Genomic DNA, 20,501 nt, shown 5'->3' with positions numbered 1-20,501 from the left:
TGTTCCTAGATTTAAGAGAGTTTAACTGTATAATATCAAGTTATCATATCGAAATACAGACACTTTGAAAAAAAAACTATAGCATTGATGTTGCATGCATTCAATTAGACTTCTCATAGCTGCATCAGCAAACCAGGGCTATGGATGCGGGGGAAAGATTCAGTGAGCACAGCCCAGGAGACTGGGGGAAGAGATGGGTAGGAAATAGGTAGGGTCCTCAAATTTAAGCAGAAAGAGGGAGGGGTTCTTCCTGAAAGGCTCTGAGCCATGGATTCTAGAAGAATGCAGAATTCAAGCAAGCCCTCTCTAGGGCCCTAGGATCCATACACCTTCTTTGTAAAAACAGAACTCATCAAAATGTATGTGGCATGCCACAGGAGAGATTCTTTCATTAGCCTTCTGCTGCTCAGGCTGGGCTGCATTTTAGATGGTGAGAGAAGGATCACTGACACTTTTATAAACATGAGCCTGAAAGACTGATTGGATTTGACTGGAGGGAGAAAAAATTACAGCGTAAACTTCTGTTTCTGTAGGTAAATCACACTGCAGCCAGATCACAGGAGGCAAAGTCATAGGACCTGGACATTTCCTTCTGCGTCTGCTCTTTGGGTGTGCTTCATCATGTGTTGGGCTGGCCTGCTGACAGTGTGCAGGAAATATTTGTGAATAAGTAAATCAGGAAAAGAAAGAAAGAAAGAAAGTGAAGTCGCTCAGTCGTGTCCGACTCTTTGTGACCCCATGGACTGTAGCCTAACAGGCTTCTCTGTCCATCGGATTTTCCAGGCAAGGGTACTGGAGCAGGTTGCCAAATCAGGAGACTACATAAATTAAATTCCTTGAAGAAAATCACCCAGATGGCAAAACCCTCACTTCAATGGTTGATTTGCACATTTTAAGGAGCACGAGGGGGTTATTAAAAAGAGCAGAACGAAAAAAAATAGAAAAGACATTTCATAAGAGCAAAGGGAAAAAAAGGAGAAAGCAATACTAAAGAAACTCCCAAACAAATAATTGAATGCCAAAGTTGTCTCCAGGCATTGTAAATGTTGGTCAGTAGCAAAGATACTGGAATTTGGATTTTAGTTCTCTAGTGGCAGATAGCACATCTGTTGATGTGGTTTCATGCAAATACTTTCCTATTTTCATGCATAATCTCAGATTATTTGATAGATGCATCATATTTATTCCATTTATTATTAAACTATCTTGGAAGAGGTTTAAAATCAAAAGGTGTTATCTGAAACTTAACTAGGATTATTCACAGGATGAACATATCTAAACAACATCCAGTTAGTTTTCATAGGTATGTATTCCTTGAATTATGTTTATTTTAAAAAACAGATCTTCTACAAAAGGTATTTTATCTATATTAGATTATTATTATTATTATAAAGAAGCAGCAAGATAGAATCATCTTAGTTCAGTTAACATTGTTAAAAGTTAAGCTACCATAACATAAAAATGTTGATGAGTGGCTTCCAGGTTTGGGGCTGCCTTCACTGTGAATGGATCTCACGGCAGGACTGTTTATAAATTGATCTCACTGTAAGGAGAGTGCAGAGAAAGGGGAAGAAAGTTCTCTGCATCCAGCTCATCTGTAACTCTGCTCTCAGAGAAACGCACAGAGGAGTCAGTCCTCCCTAGGCAACTTCCTTGCCTGAATGCCAGTTAACGGAAGCCAGCAGTTGCTTCTGGAAGGAATGTCCTTCCAGGGGCCAGGAATCCAGGCCCATAACACATGTAGGTAAGAGTGGATCAAGTCCGCCTTGAACGGAGACCCACATCAGTCTAGATCTGATAGCATCTGGGTCTGTTCTCTAATTTAGATGGACCACACGTGGGTAGGTTCAAAGATATGTAAGGATGCTGTATGAAGGCACTTGGCAGGGTTTGGGGAAAGACTGATCTGTAGGGTGCTGGCTTCTCCCAAGTTACCAGTGAGAACTGACTATCAAGTCTATTGATGGCGAGACCCCCAAACCCAACTGGTTGCTAGACTGAGCTGTCTGCTTTACCAGGTGAGAAAGAGGAAGTCTGGACATTAATACTGACAGCCGCATTGCAGAAGAGTACCTGCCAACCAGTTTATGAAATTCTAGTGATTTAAAAAAAAAAACAAACCCAACACCCTACTCTTCATACAAGTTAAATCACTCAACATGAGGCCATAGGAGCAAGCTCAGGGAAGCGCAGGTGTTTTCAGATTTGTTTCGTACCTACATCTCACTCAGCATTAGGACCAAGCCCAGTGGTAAGGGAGCACACCCAGGGTCGCAGGCTTCTGTTTGCAGGCAACTTCTGTTGCCTAAGGAGAAACACTTGGCCGTGTGTTCCCTCTAAGTAAGGCCTGCAAAAGCTGGCTGACCTAATTTAAAATATGAGCTCTCTTTGCATGAACATTTTCCAAGCCTTCCCTATTTTTTGTTCATTCAGTTCTTATTCCATAAAGTCAGCCCATCTTTATCCAGTCCTAGTGACCTGCATTCCCCAACCCTTGCCTGCCAGAGCACGACTCCTCTCCTGCTAGCCTCTGCCTTCATTGCTTTTATTTGTGGGATGCTAGGGAGGGGATGAGAATGCTTAGAGAAGGGAAGAAAATGTCAAAAATTCTTCTTATTATGATCATGTTTAGATGAAATATGGGGCTCGCCATCAACAAAATTACAAAACAATTCTGCTGGGAGTCCAGACCATTCAGGGTAATTCATCTATGAAAAAGCGAACTTTAATTGTTACTCTTGGCAGTAATCTAAGAGAAGAGTGAAATATTATACTAAATATTGCCACGTGCAATAGTAAAACGCTCTTTGCCCCCTGCCAGAAGCAGAGGATAGCCCCATTCAGACTCAGGTTTGGATCTGGTGAGATTCAGTCTAAAGCCTCCGCTTCCCCCTCTCCAAAACCAACAGAGGTTTTCAAAAGAGTTGCGTTTTTTTATTAGAACCACTTGCTCTTTTTAAGTTGCCAAGAAGGAATAAGTAAAACTAAGACTTTTATTTGGGTTAAAGTTGATTCCTCAGCTTCATGGAGGTCAATGTACTTAGTCTATGAACCTTCTACTAAGAAGTTCATTGCAGTGTTGAACCAACCAAGGTTATGTTTTCATCCCTTCCCCCACCTCATCTTGCTCCCCAAACTCAACCCCTTGACTGCCTGAATTTATAGTAGGGGTTGGAAGCATGTGGAAGCTAATCAAAAGGAAACATACATATGCCAAATTACATCCTGGATTTTCTCGAACAACTGAACTTTCAAATGTTTTTTTATGCTGCACATAGCATTTACTATTTTGGGACTGTGTCTTGATTTGGGCTTCGGAAAATATGATCCCAATTGGTATTTACAACGCTTTCGATTAAAAGCTCATTGAACACTGCTGCATTAAATAGTTTACAAGCATGGAAAGGTATTTGATAATACTCAAAAGAAGAGGGCTAGTCTTTATCTTTTCTAAAAGTGAAGTCTTCAGTGAAGATGTTAGTCAAAGAACTCTTTTATATGGCACTGGTTAACTGGCATATTGAAAGGTTTTGGCGAAGCATGAGACTCCAATAAGCTCCTTGCAAATAATTTTTAAAATTACACGTTACATTTTCAGCATGAATATTTATATACGTTGAGTATAATACACTATGGATATATGGATTTCATACATAAGATATTCTATGTAGTTAATATTATTTAGCTTCTAAACTAAGTTGGGGAAGTTAGGGCCTGGAAAAATTAAAGGACTTGCCCAGGATTATTCAGCTTATTACCAATGATCTGAGGCCCAGAACTGCAATTTGTTCCTTCTGTTATGGAATACTGTTTTTCATCTATAGGGATATATAATGATACAAATATTATTTGGGAATAAATGTAAGTCTGCAGATATGACAAAAAGTAATCTTTGTTATAACTTAAATTAATGGTTTAAAATTTAGGTTATCTGAAACCTGAGTAAAGATACTAAACTGAAGGACATCCACTTTATATAATTATTTTCTTTTGATTATAGCATATGTTACGGATGACAACAAACAAAATAGTTACTGTTAGTAAGATAGTTTGAGGGAACTATAATCCTTATCAGCCATGGGAAAAATAGTTAGCACTTATTATAGCCTGTGTACACTTGCATAAGACTGCATTATGATGCTTCAGAAGAATTATTAGTTTATGTAAAGTAATGTCATAGAATTAGGCCTGTTTTCCTATTTGTGGAAGTTTGGGGGAAAACAAAAACAAAATATATAGAAAGCATAGCCTACCAACTAACAGTGCTACCCTCAAAGGAACAAAAGATACCAGCTGTTATTAACTGGAAGTAATCACTCCAGAAGGTAAGGAATTTTTAAATTCATTGTTACAAATATCACTCAGATAATCAAGGACAGCAAATAGTAAGCTAATGAGGAGCCTCATAGGTCGACAATACTTGGGAGATGGTTACCTTTAAAAAATCTGACCTATGATATGGGAAGCCAAGGAAATCTGCCATAAATATGTTGTTTTAATTTTTTTAAAAGAGGAATCTGCCTTTTTAATTTTTTTACTAAGAGATCAACCTCTTCCTGTGTCAGTACAAAATGTAAAGTTTCTGTGGAGGGGTTCTGTTTCCTGCTCTCCATTTAAAATGGGGGAAAATAAAAATATTTTGCCTGTGACAGAAGATGAAAGAAGTTCTCACCCTTAAAACCAGCAGCATTGGTTTTCCAGTCATTAGCGTTCAAATGTCCTGCACGGGAAGTCCTGACAATAACATGCTGCACGTCTCTCCAGGTCAGAAACGGACTGGGGAAAGACAAGGTAAGAATCATTGTACCAAAAAAAAAAAAGATGGGGGAAGCAGAGAGTCACAAGCAAATTAAAAAAGCAAAAGCAAAAGGGCAAAGTACTAAAAACAAAGGGTCAGCGATTTGGGTTTGGGATAAACGAATGCCAAATGCCGCTCTTGTTTTCCACTTGGAGAGGTGACGTTAGTCTTAGGGAGGCAGAAAATGTAACCTTTAATTTGAGAAATAGTGTGATACTAGTATGTAAGGTTTTAAAAGGGTGAGGATTTTCAGTTTCCTCAAAAAGGCTCCCAATTCTGGCCCTGTCATCCTGTGTGCAGAATCTTGCATCATCATTAGAAAATTACAACAAGCTAAAGCCAAAACTGAAGGGCTCTTGAACATTGCTTGTTCACTTATTTAGCCAGGCAGTAGACTTGTAATTTAACAAAGAACTTAGCAATGGTAACCATTCTGGATGGATGTGTGGGATACGAAAAAAGTCTGAATTGAAACTGAGTCTCCATTTTCAGTGTTCTGAAGGAAAGAGGATGTGGTACAGAGCCCAACACTGGGCACCAAGGCACAGACAGCTATGGGAGTGATCTTAATTTGCAATAAACAGTTATTAAATTATTGAATATCTATTATGGCTGCTGGCACAGAAGATCACAGACACTACTGAATGGAAGATACTTTCATCAAAGAACTGCAAAACTAATAAACACACAGAAAACAAATCTGAGTACATATTCACAGTCTTTCCTTCTCTTTCAAAGAACATGTTATTTCCTAGACAGCATTTGACTCAGTGCCTGCAAGAAATTCTAATCAGGATACTTATTCAATTCAATCTTGAATGTGAGCTATGACTCTTTTCTTTTCCTAACTTGGAAACATGGCAACTTATCATGCAGCTTGTGTGGTTATTTTCTTTGCTTCTCATCTACCACCTTCATTTTAGAAAGGATATTTGCAAGGGATGGGTCAGAACATTTGGAGGAGGAGAGAGAATGACTCGCTACCTCCCTTGAGGTATGACAGGGGCAGGTGGTAATCTCTGCACCCCCTCATATGGGCATGTATGTACTCTGGTGTGTCTCCATGCAGACAGAGAGCCCGCTATCTTTACAGCTAACTTTCACTGATGAAACTGCACACTGCTTCACTTGATACTACATTTTCTTATCATACTCACCACATCCATGTTTTTGAGGGTGGCCTCCTAATGAGAGGGGGCCCAGCGACCTTTTTCTGGCTCCTTTATTTTCTGTCTATGTGAAATTGACTTTTCAAAGAGTCAGTTTCCCCACTTAGAATGTGGATGCTAATATCTACTTTGTTGTACCAACTGAATCAAAGTATGGTTGCCCCTGGATCAATGTGGAGGTTAGGGGTACCAGTCCCTGAACAGTCAAAAGTCTGAATATAACTTATAGCTGGGTCTCCATACCCATGGTTCTGCATCCATATATCCAACCAACAGCAGGCTGTGTGGTACACAATTAGTGAAAAAAAAATCTGCATATAAACAGAACTGTGCAGTTCAAATCTATATTGTTCAAGAGTCAACTGTCATGCCAAGTATTTAACCTAGTTCCTGGTGCATAATAAGCTATTAGAAGTGGTAGACAGTACATTATTTTGCTAAAATTAATAGTCATAGTTCCTATTTAATGATATGAAAATAAAGGAGATGGGGATAGAAAAGTACTACAGAGTTCTTATACCTTTTTGTTATGTTCTCAGATGAAAAATGAGAGAGATTACTGTCATTTCCAAGGTTTCCATAGGGAACAAGATAGGATCCTGACTATTTTGTAAGACTGCATTAACAAAAGAACTTACACTAAGGAATTAAAACCCAGGCACATGAGTTTTAAAGATATGAGAACAATGAAAGCAGACTTGTTTTTGCTTTGTCTTGATACAATATTTGTTAGGAACCAACTTTAGAACCAGACAAGGTACAACAACTCTCAAGAAAGCGAGGGAGGTTGTGTGCCGGATCCCAGGAAGCAGAAGAATTCTGGTTCTAAAACAGTTAGCATATTTGGTTCTTACTAACTAATACTGAATCCACAAAAACACAACAACAACAACAAAAACCCTTGGTACATTCAATGCGTTACGGTCAGGAAAATTAGAAGAATGAGTCCATGGATAATTCTGAACACTACTCTCAACAAAAGATGTTTTAGTTCTGCCTGAAATGCAATGTTACTCTCCTTTCCCTTTTCCAGTCTAGTTATTTGGGTGAAGGGCGAAAAGAACAACAAAAAGTTCAGTGTGGAAAGACATTCTAGTCACTTATTTATGGGAAAGCAAAATCCACTTAAGTGAACATGTATGCTTTTATTTTTTTCATGAGCAAACAGTAAGATACCTAAAAGTACACTTGGATTTGATAAATATATCTAAATCAACCTTGTAATTTTAAAATAACATTTAACACACAGTTGAAACTTTCACATAAATGTTACCCTTCTGGGGAAAAAAAAAAGAAATCACACAAGTTTTCTTGTTACCTATCACCAGGGTAAAATTCCTTTAGAAATATCAAGCACACAGTTCTGACCATTGGGAAATCATTTCCCCAGTGACCCTTAGCATTAAAAATAGAATAATAATAACAGAACAGGAAACACTTATCTTCTACCTTAGGCACTTGTATTCAGGCACATTCAGGAAGTCTCCTGCATTCAACTCAGCCTGAAGAAATAAGAGTTACTTGCTCTCATGCTGAGTTGCAAAAACTAATTCTTCTTGGAGTGCTCATAATTAGAAGGGAGAAACTAGCTTCAGGAAATTGAAACTACACGTGGAAGTAAGGAGGCAGTCACATAATTTTACTGTGACATTTGATAATGCACAACTTCAGAAATGATTTAATTTCAAAATTTCCTGAATTTCAGCAAAATAAAGTGAGAAAGATAATAGGGGAAACCAATGTGTTTTTGAAGCAGTGGTGTTCCTACCTGGGAGGGTAATTGATCAGCTCGGGAAATAGCCACAGGTTAAGTGACTAGTATCCTGAGAGAACTCTTATTTATGAGAAAGTCTGAGTCACACTTTATGACCTACTTGTTTCATGCTCATGGGGATGATGTAGGAGTGAAGAAGTCATCAAACATGGAATAAGCCACATACAGAGCGAAAGCAGGCTGCCCTGTACCGTAAATGCCACAGTACCTGACAGTAACAGAGGGCCCCCTGAAACTTACCCTATTCTGCCAATTACCCTGGACTCATACTCCACTGGCCTCTGACAACCAGCATGCCTCTCACAGCCAAAGCCTCGAAAGCTTTAGGGCAAATAATAATAAAAAAAGCCCAAAGTCTAACCAACCTGGAGAAAAAGAGTGGTACCTCTCAACTCCGAGCCCAGTGACCACCAATCTCATAGTAGGCCACCAGGAAAAAAAAAAGAAACACCACCAAGAGTTATGCCGCATACCCCTTGGGTTTCTTCTTAGAATCATTAACAATTACCCTTGGCCAACAATATACACATAAAGGTCACATGTATAAATGCCTGCAAAATGTGGCCAACTAGTGATGACCTTTCAAGACTACATGATTTTCTGAGGAGTCCTGTATGTGTCATCTTTCCCTGTAAGGGATTTTTGCATCCTTTGATGACTTCAAAATAGTACCCAACATTTACTGAACACTTGGCCAGGGGCAGGTACTCAATGCTGTATGTGTACATGTACTGTGTAATCTTAAAAAAGCATATGATAGAGGTAAAGTTTTGATTCCCATTTCACAGATGACAAAAGTGAGACTGAGTTCCACATAGTAACTCAAGGACATACATACAGGTAGGTTGTGGTAGAGCTATAGTTCCAACCAGCTGCACTCGGCTGCAGAGTGCGCAGTCAATTGCTATTTAATACCATCTACAGATAAATCCATGAACCTGAAACCAAAGTACACACAGTGGGTTTTCAGGTGGTTCTCTAACAGCTGGGTAAGGAAGCCAAAGATGGCACATCCTGTCCTCATGGCCACACAATTTTGTTCCCACTCTGTCAATCTCAACCCAGTTGGCTATGTTTTATTTGCCACTGAATTCAGGAGATTCTTGAGCCTGCATTGAGTTTTCAGGTTCCAAAGGCCTAACTTTGCCACACTTTATCAAAGGTAAACAGAAAGATAGTGAGCTAGGAAAAGCCATATTCCTTTTCTAAAATAATATTTTATACTAGATGTCATAACATCCTATCATTCCTCAACATTTGTTATGAACCGGTTGCCTTGCCTGACACACTCACACTTTGATGTGGTTTAAAGCCTGGTTAGGTAACTCCCCTCCAGTTAGGGAGCCTCGGCTGAACCTCATCCCAAACACTTCCAGTGGCCAGCTGCAAAAACAGGATCGGGAACAACACTATCACTACCTGGTGTTTGTGCTGCATTTTTGTTCTGAGCTGTTCAAAGTATTTCGTGGGCCCAACAACAGGTTTAGAAGAAGTAGGACAAATCCCGGGAGAGACATTCTGTCTAGTGCTTCTCATAAGCACTAAGTGCAACTGTTTCTGTGGCTAAGTCACTTCAGTCATGTCCGACTCTGTGCGATCCCATAGATGGCAGCCCACCAGGCTCCCCCGTCCCTGGGATTCTCCAGGCAAGAACACTGGAGTGGGTCTAAGTGCAACTGCTAGCATTAAAAAAAATCTCTCCCCAAGAGTTTTCCCAGATAATTCTGCAAACATGTGAATAAATCTGTACTTGGTGGTCCTTAAAAATAAGAACTAATTTTAAAACCCAAATGACTGATTCACCTGCATTTATTAAAAAAAAATAACAACTCACCTTTCCCTCAAACCCCTAGATGGATCTATCATTAGAGGCAGTTTAAGGACAACTGATAAAAGGAACAACAAATGCACATCTTATTACAGAAAGAGACTAGATCAATAAGAGGAGCAACAGCAAAGGCAAATAATGAAAACCGTTTCTGAACAGGATGTGCATGTGTGTGCTAAGTTGCTTCAGTCGTATCTGACTCTTTGCGACCCCGCCAGGCTCCTCTGTCCATGGGATTCTCCAGGCAAGAATGCTGGCACGGGTTGCCAAGCCCTCTTCCAGATCTTTCCAATGCAGGGATTGAACCCGCATCTCTTATGTCTGCTGCATTGGCATGTAGGTTCTTTACTACTAGCACCACCTGGGAAGCCCCTAAACAGGACAGTCTTCTTTAAACACAAGAGTGAGTCCATCTAATGCAATGTTGAGAGATCACGTGGACCAGACCTATCAGGAAACAGCGTGGGCAATCACCATCATCAAATATCCGACTTACTAAACAGTCAACCCAAAATCTGAGACCAAAGCAGTCTCTTTTTATGTTTCCTAAGATTGTATAAAAGAAAAATGGGAATAAGTAGCCAAAAATGAATGTCATTGTACAGATGCTAAATAAGTCTGCAATTATGCAAAAGGATTTATTGTGAGTTAGAATAACCAAGATGTGGCAGAAGTGTTTAAAGCATGCAGAGACTGGGAAAAACATTACTCTGACTGCAGCCTATGTGTGCCAACAATGATTCAACAGAACTTTCAATAAAGGGCATCAATCTTCTTTTGTCAGGTAGTGAAGACTCCAAGGGGATCAACAGGTGGTGAGTCCCACTGTGAGCAGGAGTATATCACTAAAGGGCATGTATTTGTTTTGTCTTCTAAATTTATTCAAAAGTTATCGGCCTAATGTTGGGTTGTAAGTGTTTAAAGCATGCAGAGATTGGGAAAAACATTACTCTAACTGCAGCCTATGTGTGCCAACAATGATTCAACAGAACTTTCAACAAAGGGCACCAATCTTCTTTTGTCAGGTAATGAAGACTCCAAGGGGATCAACAGGTGGTGAGTCCCACTGTGAGCAGGAATATATCACTGAAAGGCATGTACTTGTTTTGTGTTCTAAATTTATTCAAAAGTTCTAGGCCTAATGTTGGGTTGTAGTAACAGAAAACACAGTCAATAATACCTCCAGATTTAGAAATATGACTTGTATTGTTATCACTTGGACCCCTGCTTCTGATCCATCCACACCTGAACCAAAGCAGGAAAAAGAGAAAAAACTCGTGCGAGATCAACTAAGTAAAACTTTTGTTTTACTCTTTTGTGAAACTACTCACTGATTCCGTGAATTTAGTCTAAACCAAAGGTATGGAAACTTGGTGTCTAAACATATTTAAGACAGCCCTAATTTACAAAGAAAAATTCTGTCATTTAAACTGAAGTGCTTTCTTTCCATTTTAGATCCTGGCTTATCTGTAGGATTTGTCATTACACCTAAAAGACATCGATTAAGTTTCCTGTAGCCTTGCAAAGATGTTTCGTTTGTAAGCTCAATAATCGTTTCCTTGAAGTGCTTTGCTATGTAAATGCTTATGGAATAAAATCTGATGAGAGGTCAGGCACAGGTACTCTAAGCTGAGATCACATGCACTGAAATCAATTCATAGTCATGGAACTTTCTTTCCACCTGCTCTGTGGTACCCTCAATTTTCTCCGAAAATATTACCCTGAGATCACAAATTCTGGCCATTCTAAAGGCCTCTCTCCTAAAAGGAACCATCTTACCCTATTGGTGGGAATGTAAATTGGTACAGCCACTATGGAAAATAATAAGGAAACTCTTAACTAAAAATAGAGTTCCCATATGATCTAGTAAGTGCACTCATGGACATATATCTGGAGAAAACTCAAATTCAAAAAGCTACATGTACCCCTACATTCATAGCAGCACTAGTCACAATAGCCAAAACTTGGAAGCAACCTAAGTGTCCACTGACCAAAGAAAATGCATGTATGTGTACACACACACACACACACACACACACAATGAAATATTACATGTCCATAAAAAAGAATGAAATAAATAATGCCATTTTGCAGTGACACTGATGAACCTAGAGATTATCATACAAGTGAAGTCAGACAGAGAAAGACAAATATCATATAATATCACTTACATACAAGAATCTAAAAAAATGATGCAAATGAACTTGCAAAACAGAAAAAGACCCACAGACATAGAAAACAAACTTATGGTTACCAAAGGGGAAAGGTGTGGGTGGGGAGGGGGCCATAAATTAGGAGTTTGGGATAAACATATACACACTATTATAACTGAATCACTTTGCTATACACCTGAAACTAATACAACATTGTTAATCAACTCTGCTTCAATCAAAAAAGGAAAAAAAAAAAAAAAAGGCCTCTCTATGCAACCACAATCGGGAATCTAGATATGACTCTCATTTTTGTCACCAAACTTTGAAATTGTTTGAAGTGGACAGAGTATATTGGTATTAAAACTTTCTCCCTAAGTTTATCCTGGTGAAGCTAGGAGAAACTCTAGTCTGGGACAGAAGCTGGAGGACACAGCTCACTCCTACCTCTCTGCTAATTTTGTAGGCTATCCAGCGCTGGGCATAAATAAATACATTTATTCTAAGCTAATTGATCCTGTCCCATTGGAAGACACTATGACTCCCATTATGTATTTCTCATTTAAATTTGTTCTCAAAATAATATGAACATAGCTTTCAATCACATGAGATTTATACCAATCTCAATATTGACACATCTGTTTTGGACTCAGAAAGACTTGTAGTTAATGATCTACTGCTTAATAGGTCTGTCACCCTAGATCGTTTACTAAAACCTTCTGGACTCAGTTTCCCACCTGAAATCCAGAAACAAATTCACCACCTCAAATTCTTGGTTGCAAGAATTTGAAGTAGTGAATATGAAGTGCCTGGCATATAACAGGCTCTCAAAAACTATAGTTGTTATGATTATTTGGGAGGAACAGCTTATCATCTTAGAAAAATTTCGAAGGACCACTTTTTGAATTTATACTAACATCTGATGAACTTCCATTCAATTAAGCTGTTTTCCTCTATCCATGGGGTTGCAAAGAGTTGGACATGACTGAGCAACTAACACTTTCCTCTATGCTCCTAAATTTTAATATTATGTTTTTAGTTTCTATAATAGTTGAGCAAAATAGCATTTTCAACACCTTGACATATTTCTGTTTAGTGAAATAATAATGCTAAGATGTGACAAAAGTTCTGGTTTTAAAAACTGATGTTGGAGGCAGCAAGCTGACTGGTTGGGAAAGAACTGCTTGTACCCATTGTGTTTGTAAAGAATCCTATTTGCGGAAAGATCTCTTTTGATGGCTGGACACTGATGTGACATTGTAGAAAATGGTAAAAATGTTCTTTGATTTTATATCCTAGTGCTTTTTAAGTACCAGATGTTAGAATGAAGACTGGACATACTTATTCGCTTAACTGAACTGCCAGACTGAAGTGTTTTTGAAACTTTTCTACGCAGTTCAAAGATTTGCAGAGTTCTCACCTCAAAAGCCAGCAGGTGAACCCATGGACAGGCAGCAAAAATATTTATTGCATCTCTGTTATTACTATTATTTTAAATTATAGAATTTTTCTCTCATTATTTTTTCCTGTTAAACACAAAATTAAAATGATCATTTTTATATGCTTTTTGACAAACTATGTTTTTAAATGGAGGCTTTCAACATTCAGCTTTAATTTTGAACTTAAAATTACTAAGCATTTTGGATTCTAGAATTTTAAGTAAATGTTATTCTATTTTAGACACTCTTGGTTTATTATGTCAACTCCTAACAATTTTTCTAATTATTAGGCTTCAATAGGAACAGAAAATATTTTTCAAAAATTTCATGCTACACACACACACACCAAGGAAAAGATCAACTAAGATGAACAGAAATCTATTAAAATACTTTTGAGGTATTTCAAATAACACCTTGGCAGACGTGATTGGATTGAAAAAAATAATGTTTTAACTTTCCCATACTTCACATTAAGAAAACAAAGTTGACTTGTGACCTAAGGGAAAGTAGATGAGCAAAAAGTAACAAATTCCTCAAACCTCAGCCCTGTCTTCCTATCTGTCTCCCGAATTAAAGAACCACGATATTAATGGACTGAAAAATCAGGTAGGTAATTCCCTACTATACAAGTACTCTTTTTTAAATTTTAAGGCAGTCCATGTACTAACTCTGATATCTCTCCTGTCTTTATTATCAGTGTCTCAAATTCCCAGAAACTATGACAGAAAATAAAGGATACATTTCAACTTTCTTTTTTATTGCTTCCACTCCTCTATATGGTGGGATGCCAAAATCTTTCCAGTGAGGAAAGACAGACCTCTGACTAATAAAACATAAGGGGGAGTCTACTGAGCATTTCTCTGCTTTCCTGCTGCAGGCAATGCCTGATCCTCCTTCTTTCTTTCCTTCCTCTTTTTACTTGAATGCAGACATGGTGGCTGGCACTGCAGCAGTCATTAAGGGAAGGTCAAGAGATAATACAGATTTGGCCTTGGTAGCCTTGAGCTTCTGAACCAACATCTTGACTTGAGGATATCCTGTTGTACTAGCCACACTTAGCTACTAAATAAAATTTCTAAAATATGTATCTCCAAAACTATGGAATATTAGACAGCATTTATTGAGTACTCACTATGTACCAGGAACATTGTGAAAAGTACTCAATATTTATTATTCATTTCTTTCTCACAGGTACCATTATGAGACAGGTACTATTTTTATTGCTGAAATAAAGGCATCCAAATAGAGAAAGTTTAACAGTCCTGTTCAGGGTCACATGGTTAGCAAGAGCTGAAATTGGCTCCAGGCAGTCTAACTCCAGAGCTCTAGATCTGACCTACTCCACCACCATGTCTTGTACCGGATGAGGGGCCACAAGGGGTAGAGTCAGGTAACAGTGCTTGTAGAGACTGGCTAGCAAGCCTCCAGTTTGATAGTAGGGGTAGGAAATGATCCTGTGCTCAGTCAGCAGCCTTACTTTGAATGGATCTCTGCCAGCATCTCAGAGCTGACTGAGGATTTTGTCCCTCATCCCACAATTTAATGGCAGATTGGATTAGATCCATGTCTGGATGCTAGCCAGAGCAGTTCAGCATAATACCCTTTTTGAAGCCAGAGTTTCTCATTGAGGAAAAAAAAAAATTAAAGCAAAGAATGGAAACAAAGAAAGTAAGGAAGGAAAAAATTTAAAGGTAAAAGAAACATAAGAGGAGAATGTAAAGGACAGGAAAGAAAAGGAAGAGAGAGAAGAAAGTAGTAGAAGAAACACAATAATATGGAGCCCACGGAAAAGACAGTGCAGAAAAAAGGAATCAGTCAAGCAAGTAAGCTGAGATGTCAAAACAGAAGCTGAGAGAAAGATTACAAAAGAGTATAAAGTGGTATTAGCAAAAGCGGAGTTTGCATTGGAGGGAACAACTTGATACAGGTATGGATATTGGGGAGCTGATGTGGAGAACTGAAATAATGATGTGGGATATGCATGTAAGAATTTTCCACAATTCTTTTTTTTTTTTTTAAGGAAAATAGTGAAAGGATGACAAGGAAAGAAAAAAAATGATAGATTCAAAAGACAGAAAACAGAAACCTACATCAGGAAACTAGCTTTGTCTTCTTCTGAGGACTGACATCTACTCGTCTTTACTGTTTATTCATCAGATGTTCTGCTGTGTATTTTGTATACATTACTTCACTTAATGCATACATAACAACTCCACGAGGTAGACAGTATCATTTCTCCATTTTTACAGATGTTACTGAAAAACCCAAATGTTTTGGCTAACCTATAGGAATTAGGGTTTCAAATAGTTGAATATCTTTCTCAAAATCGTAACAGTGACAGCCAGAATGGGACTTTGAAGCCAGGTCTCTTAGGCTGCAATCTTTGAAGGCCTACGGCAGACTCTATCAGGAATCAAAATCACACCTGATTAAAGATGTCCAAGAGAAGCTGAAAGGACACAATATGTTTCAGGAAATAATAAGAGTTGTACCTCCTAGACTCCCGCCAAATAAAACGTAACTCTCAACTTCTAGGTTGTGACTACTATTTTATATTAACACACTTCAGAATTCATGGATTACCTAAGGAGTTTTGGAAGAAAAACTGAAGATACACTAGGCCATCTCAACGACTGACCTGATGAAAAAACAATACTTCTTAAAACACTGCCATTGTTTATCTGACTTTATTATCTGACCACAATGCAGTGGAAAAAAAAAAAAACAGTCAATAGTAAATCTCAATAGAAACAGTTTGTTAAACGATTAACACTACTATTCTCAACTGTCATTCTATCAAACAGGAAGACGTTCTTAGAAAATAATGACATGCAGCCAAAAGTATGTTCAGAGGTAAATGTCCATTTCTAAAAATTGTATTAATGTAAAAGGAAAAATAAATGAACCATGATTCAACCAGTAAGATTCATAAAATAACAAAGAGTGATCTTAAGGAAAACAAGAAACAACAAAATAAAAATGCAACCAAAGAAAAAGAGCATTACTGAAAAATAAATCTAAGAACTGACCTTTTAAAAAACAAGAACACAAACATCTAATAAAGAAAATAATATATGTGTATGCTAAGTCACTTCAGTCGTGTCCGACTCTGTGCGACCCCATAGACGGCAGCCCACCAGGCTCCCCTGTCCCTGGGATTCTCCAGGCAAGAACACTGGAGTGAATTGCCATTTCCTTCTCCAATGCATGAAAGTGAAAAGTGAAAGTGAAGTCGTTCAGTCGTGTCCAACCCTCAGCGACCCTATGGACTGCAGCCTACCAGGGTCCTCTGTCCATGGGATTTTCCAAGCAAGAGTACTGGAGTGGCGTGCCATTGCCTTCTCTGAATATATGTGTATAGGCATATTAATATAATGATACTATATAATATCTTCTATTGCGAGAACACCAAAATCACAACTAGCTGTTGAACACCATTGACAGGGGGATGTTGGAAAACAACAAAAAAGATAACCCCCATGCAAGGACAAAAGGGAAGATGCAAGGAGATGGCTTTCTGTATGCAGGACAAGAAGCAACAGTTCAAATTCGACATGGAACAATGGAGTGGTTCAAAATTGGAAAGGGAGTACCTCAAGGCTGTATATTGTCACTCTGCATATTTATGTCACTGCGTATTTCTGTCTCTGCATATTTATGTCACTCTGTATATTCTATGCAGAGTTCAGTTCAGTCTCTCAGTCATGTCTGACTCTTTGAGATCCCATGGACTGCAGCACGACAGGCCTCCCTGTCCATCACCGACTCCCAGAGTTTACTCAAATTTATGTCCATTGAGTCGGTGATGCCATCCAACCATCTCATCCTCTGTATTCCCCTTCTCCTCTTGCTTTCAATCTTTCCCAGCATCAGGATCTGTTCAAATGAGTCAGTTCTTCGCATCAGGTGGCCAAAGTATTGGAGTTTCAGCTTCAACATCAGTCCTTCCAAAGAACACCCAGGACTGATTTCCTTCAGGATGGACTGGTTGGATCTCCTTGCAGTCTAAGGGACTCTCAAGAGTCTTCTCCAACACCACAGTTCAAAAGCATCAATTCTTTGGCGCTTAGCTTTCTTTATAGTCCAGTTCTCACATCCATACATGAGAACTGGAAAAACCATAGCCTTGACTAGACAGACCTCTGTTGGCAAAGTAATGTCTCTACTTTTTAATATGCTGTCTAGGTTGGTCATAACTTTTAACTATAGCATATACATAAGTATAACATAATATGCAGCGTACATCATGTGAAATGCTGAGTTTGATGGCTCACAAGCTGGACTCAAGATTGCAGAAGAAATATCAACAACTGCAGATATGCAGATAATACCACTCTAATGTCAGAAAGCAACAAGGAACTAAAGAGTCTCTTGGTGAGGGTGAAAGGAGAGTGAAAAAGCTGGCTTGAAACTCAACATTCATAATACTGAGATCATGGCATCCAGTCCCATCAGTTCATGGCAAATAAACGGGGGAAAAAGTGGAAACAGTGACAGATTTTATTTTCCTGGGCTCCAAAATCACTGTGGACAGTAGCTGCAGCCATGAAATTAAAAGACACTTGCTCCTTGGAAGAAAAGCTATGACAAACCTAGAAAGTGTGTTAAAAAGCAGAGACATCATTTTGATGACAAAGGTCCATCTAGTCAAAGTTATGATTTTTCCAGTAGTCATGCACAGATGTGAGAGTTGGACTATAAAGAAAGCTGAGCACTGAAGTACTGATGCTTTTGCATTGTGGTGCTAGAGAAGACGACTCTTGAGAGTCCCTTGGACAGCAAAAATATTAAACCAGTCAATCCTAAACGAAATCAGTACTGAATATTCATTGGAAGGACTGAAGCTGAAGCTCCAATACTTTGGCCACCTGCTGTAAAGAGCAACTCAGTGGGAAAAACCCTGATGCTGGGAAAGATTGAGGGCAAGAGAAGAGGGTGACAGAGGATGAGATGGTTGGATGGCATCACTGACTTCACTGACATGAGTTTGAGCACACTTTGGGAAACAGTGAAGGACAGGGGAGCCTGGCGTGCTGCAGTCCATGGGGTTGCAAAGAGTCAAACATGACTTAGTGACTGAACAACAAATATAATAATGTTGTGAACAAAAATTATTGCCTGCCATATCAGTCAGTAATCACAGGCTTCTCTCGTGGCTCAGTGGTAAAGAATCCACTTGCCAATGCAGGAGACGCAGGTTCAATCCCTGGGTTGGGAAGATTCCCTGGAGAAGGAAATGGCAATCCACTCCAGTATTCTAGCTTGGGAAATCCAATGGACAGAGGAGCCTGGGAGGCTATGGTCCATACTGCAGCAAAAGAGTCATACAGGACTTAATGACTAAACCACAACAAATCAGTAATCAAAGGATATTGCAGCCATCAAGCCATCACATTACAGCCACCCCCATGGTAAGCCCGGAGGGAATTCAGGACAGAAACACAATGTCCATCATCAACAGACACTGCAGCCAACCCCCTCCCCTTTCTGCCCCCAGGTAGCTGAGGTACATATCAAAGGAATGATTTCAGTGAGCCCAGACGCTTGCATCGTCTCGTATATAGAAAAGCACTAAATTCCTGAACTTGAAATATCTGATTTTCTTTAATTAATAATTGTTTGGTGTTCCAACTATATCCTGGCTCCCCACCTTGCCTCTTTGGAGCAGTCTTTTAGAGCTATCTGGGATGCCATGTCCTGCGCTTATGTTCTCAGTTTTGTCCACTGAATAAAACATTAACTCTCAAGTTTTAGACTGTGCTTTTTCAGTCGACAATATACAGTCTGTCTGTCTATCTATCTATCTATCTATCTATACATATACATACTGGTATCACATACAATTCAATTGCAGCTTTACATATATATACACACTCGCAGATATATGTGCGCATGTGTGCATGCATGCTCTGTCCTTCAGTTGTGTCCAGCTCTTTGCAGTCCTTTGTTCTGTAGCCCACCAGGCTCCTCCGTTTATAGGATTCTCCAGGCAAGAATGCCAGAGTGGGTTGTCATGCCCTGCTCCAGGGGATCGTCTTGATATACATAATTCTCGATCTATCTATATATCATTGGCTAAAATTTTTAAAAACTCATATAAAATGGACATCACTCTGGAGAATATAAATGAAGAAATTAAAATTGAGAAAATTTACCAGAGACATGCCTTTCAAAGAGGCTCTAGAGCCAGATGATTTCCTTTAAACTTATAAGGACAGCAATCCTAAGTGTCTCCAGAGGAAAAAATATTGCAAAATTGCACAATTTATCTTGTGAATTTTACATTGCTTGGTATCAAAAACTGGCAGAGACAGAGGCCAGCTTCAAGGTAAAATAAATCGGGGTTAGGAAGTCTGGCTCTTCATTTATTACCTATGTTACCTTTAACAAGAAGAATGAAAAAAAAAAAGAATACTTTAAAAGGTTCTGTTTATCTGCCACAAGTACATGATTATTATTACCAAGCTGCTACCAAGAACACACACACATTATTCATTAAAACAAATTATAAATTTCTACAAAGAAAAATACACACAAAAGCATAAAATATTGTAAAGCCAAACCAGTAGCATATTAAAGAACTAATTTAATTCATGAATATAAGAATAAAATATATTAAGAAATCTATTATCCTAGTAAGTCACATGAACAATTCTAGATGAGACACTATATATTAATCTCAACAGATACTAAGGAAAAAAATCCAAATTCTATTCTTAACAAAATCTTTATAACTTTGTGCTGCTATACAATTGGCTTTCTTTTTCTGACTTATCACAAACAAACATCAATAAAAAGTGAAAAAAAAGGTAAGTAAAAATACCTCCCAAAATCTAGTGAAAATCAGGACCAAGACATGAAAGCCTCCTGTCATTCTTGATATTTAACACTTCAGATGGTTAGTTAATAGAAATATTGTCATGGTATCAGCTTCCATATACCTAAATTTATTTAATTCTAGTCACAATCTGGTGATTCTAGGTTATTAACTCACGTTTCAGATGAAGAAACTAAAACTGAAGGTTAAGAAACTTAGTTTTCACTTGCTCAAGGCTACACAGGTAAAACTGGTGTAGAGACGGGTTTGGAACTGAAATCAACCTGACTCCAAGAACTGAACTTACGGTGGCCAATTTATACAATAAGAACAAACATCAAAAATATTTAAATGAACAGAGGTAATTATTACTATCAGATGCTATGTATTTAAAAAAAAAAGGTAATCAGTTACAGTGTAATGTAATTAAAGAGGGAAGAGATAAGAAACAGAAAAATAATAGCTCTGTAAGCACCAATCAATTAAAGGCATAATGAGAGAGAGTGAAGTCGTTCAGTCGTGTCCA

General features: G+C 38.5%; 1 protein-coding gene across 1 annotated transcript in view; it reads right to left on the bottom strand.

The window, feature by feature from the left end:
• Positions 1 to 20,501, bottom strand: part of PCSK5 (proprotein convertase subtilisin/kexin type 5) — a 503,247-nt gene that overhangs the window by 227,679 nt on the left and 255,067 nt on the right. The window contains exon 10 of the mRNA XM_052644706.1: positions 4,673 to 4,776. Coding sequence (XP_052500666.1) covers positions 4,673 to 4,776 — 104 coding nt within the window. The remainder of the gene's footprint in view (positions 1 to 4,672; positions 4,777 to 20,501) is intronic.

This window comes from Budorcas taxicolor, chromosome 8 (assembly GCF_023091745.1).
Source record: "Budorcas taxicolor isolate Tak-1 chromosome 8, Takin1.1, whole genome shotgun sequence".
Lineage (NCBI taxonomy): Eukaryota > Metazoa > Chordata > Mammalia > Artiodactyla > Bovidae > Budorcas > Budorcas taxicolor.
Note: the sequence above shows the minus strand (reverse complement) of the source record. Positions and strands in the feature narration are given on the sequence as shown.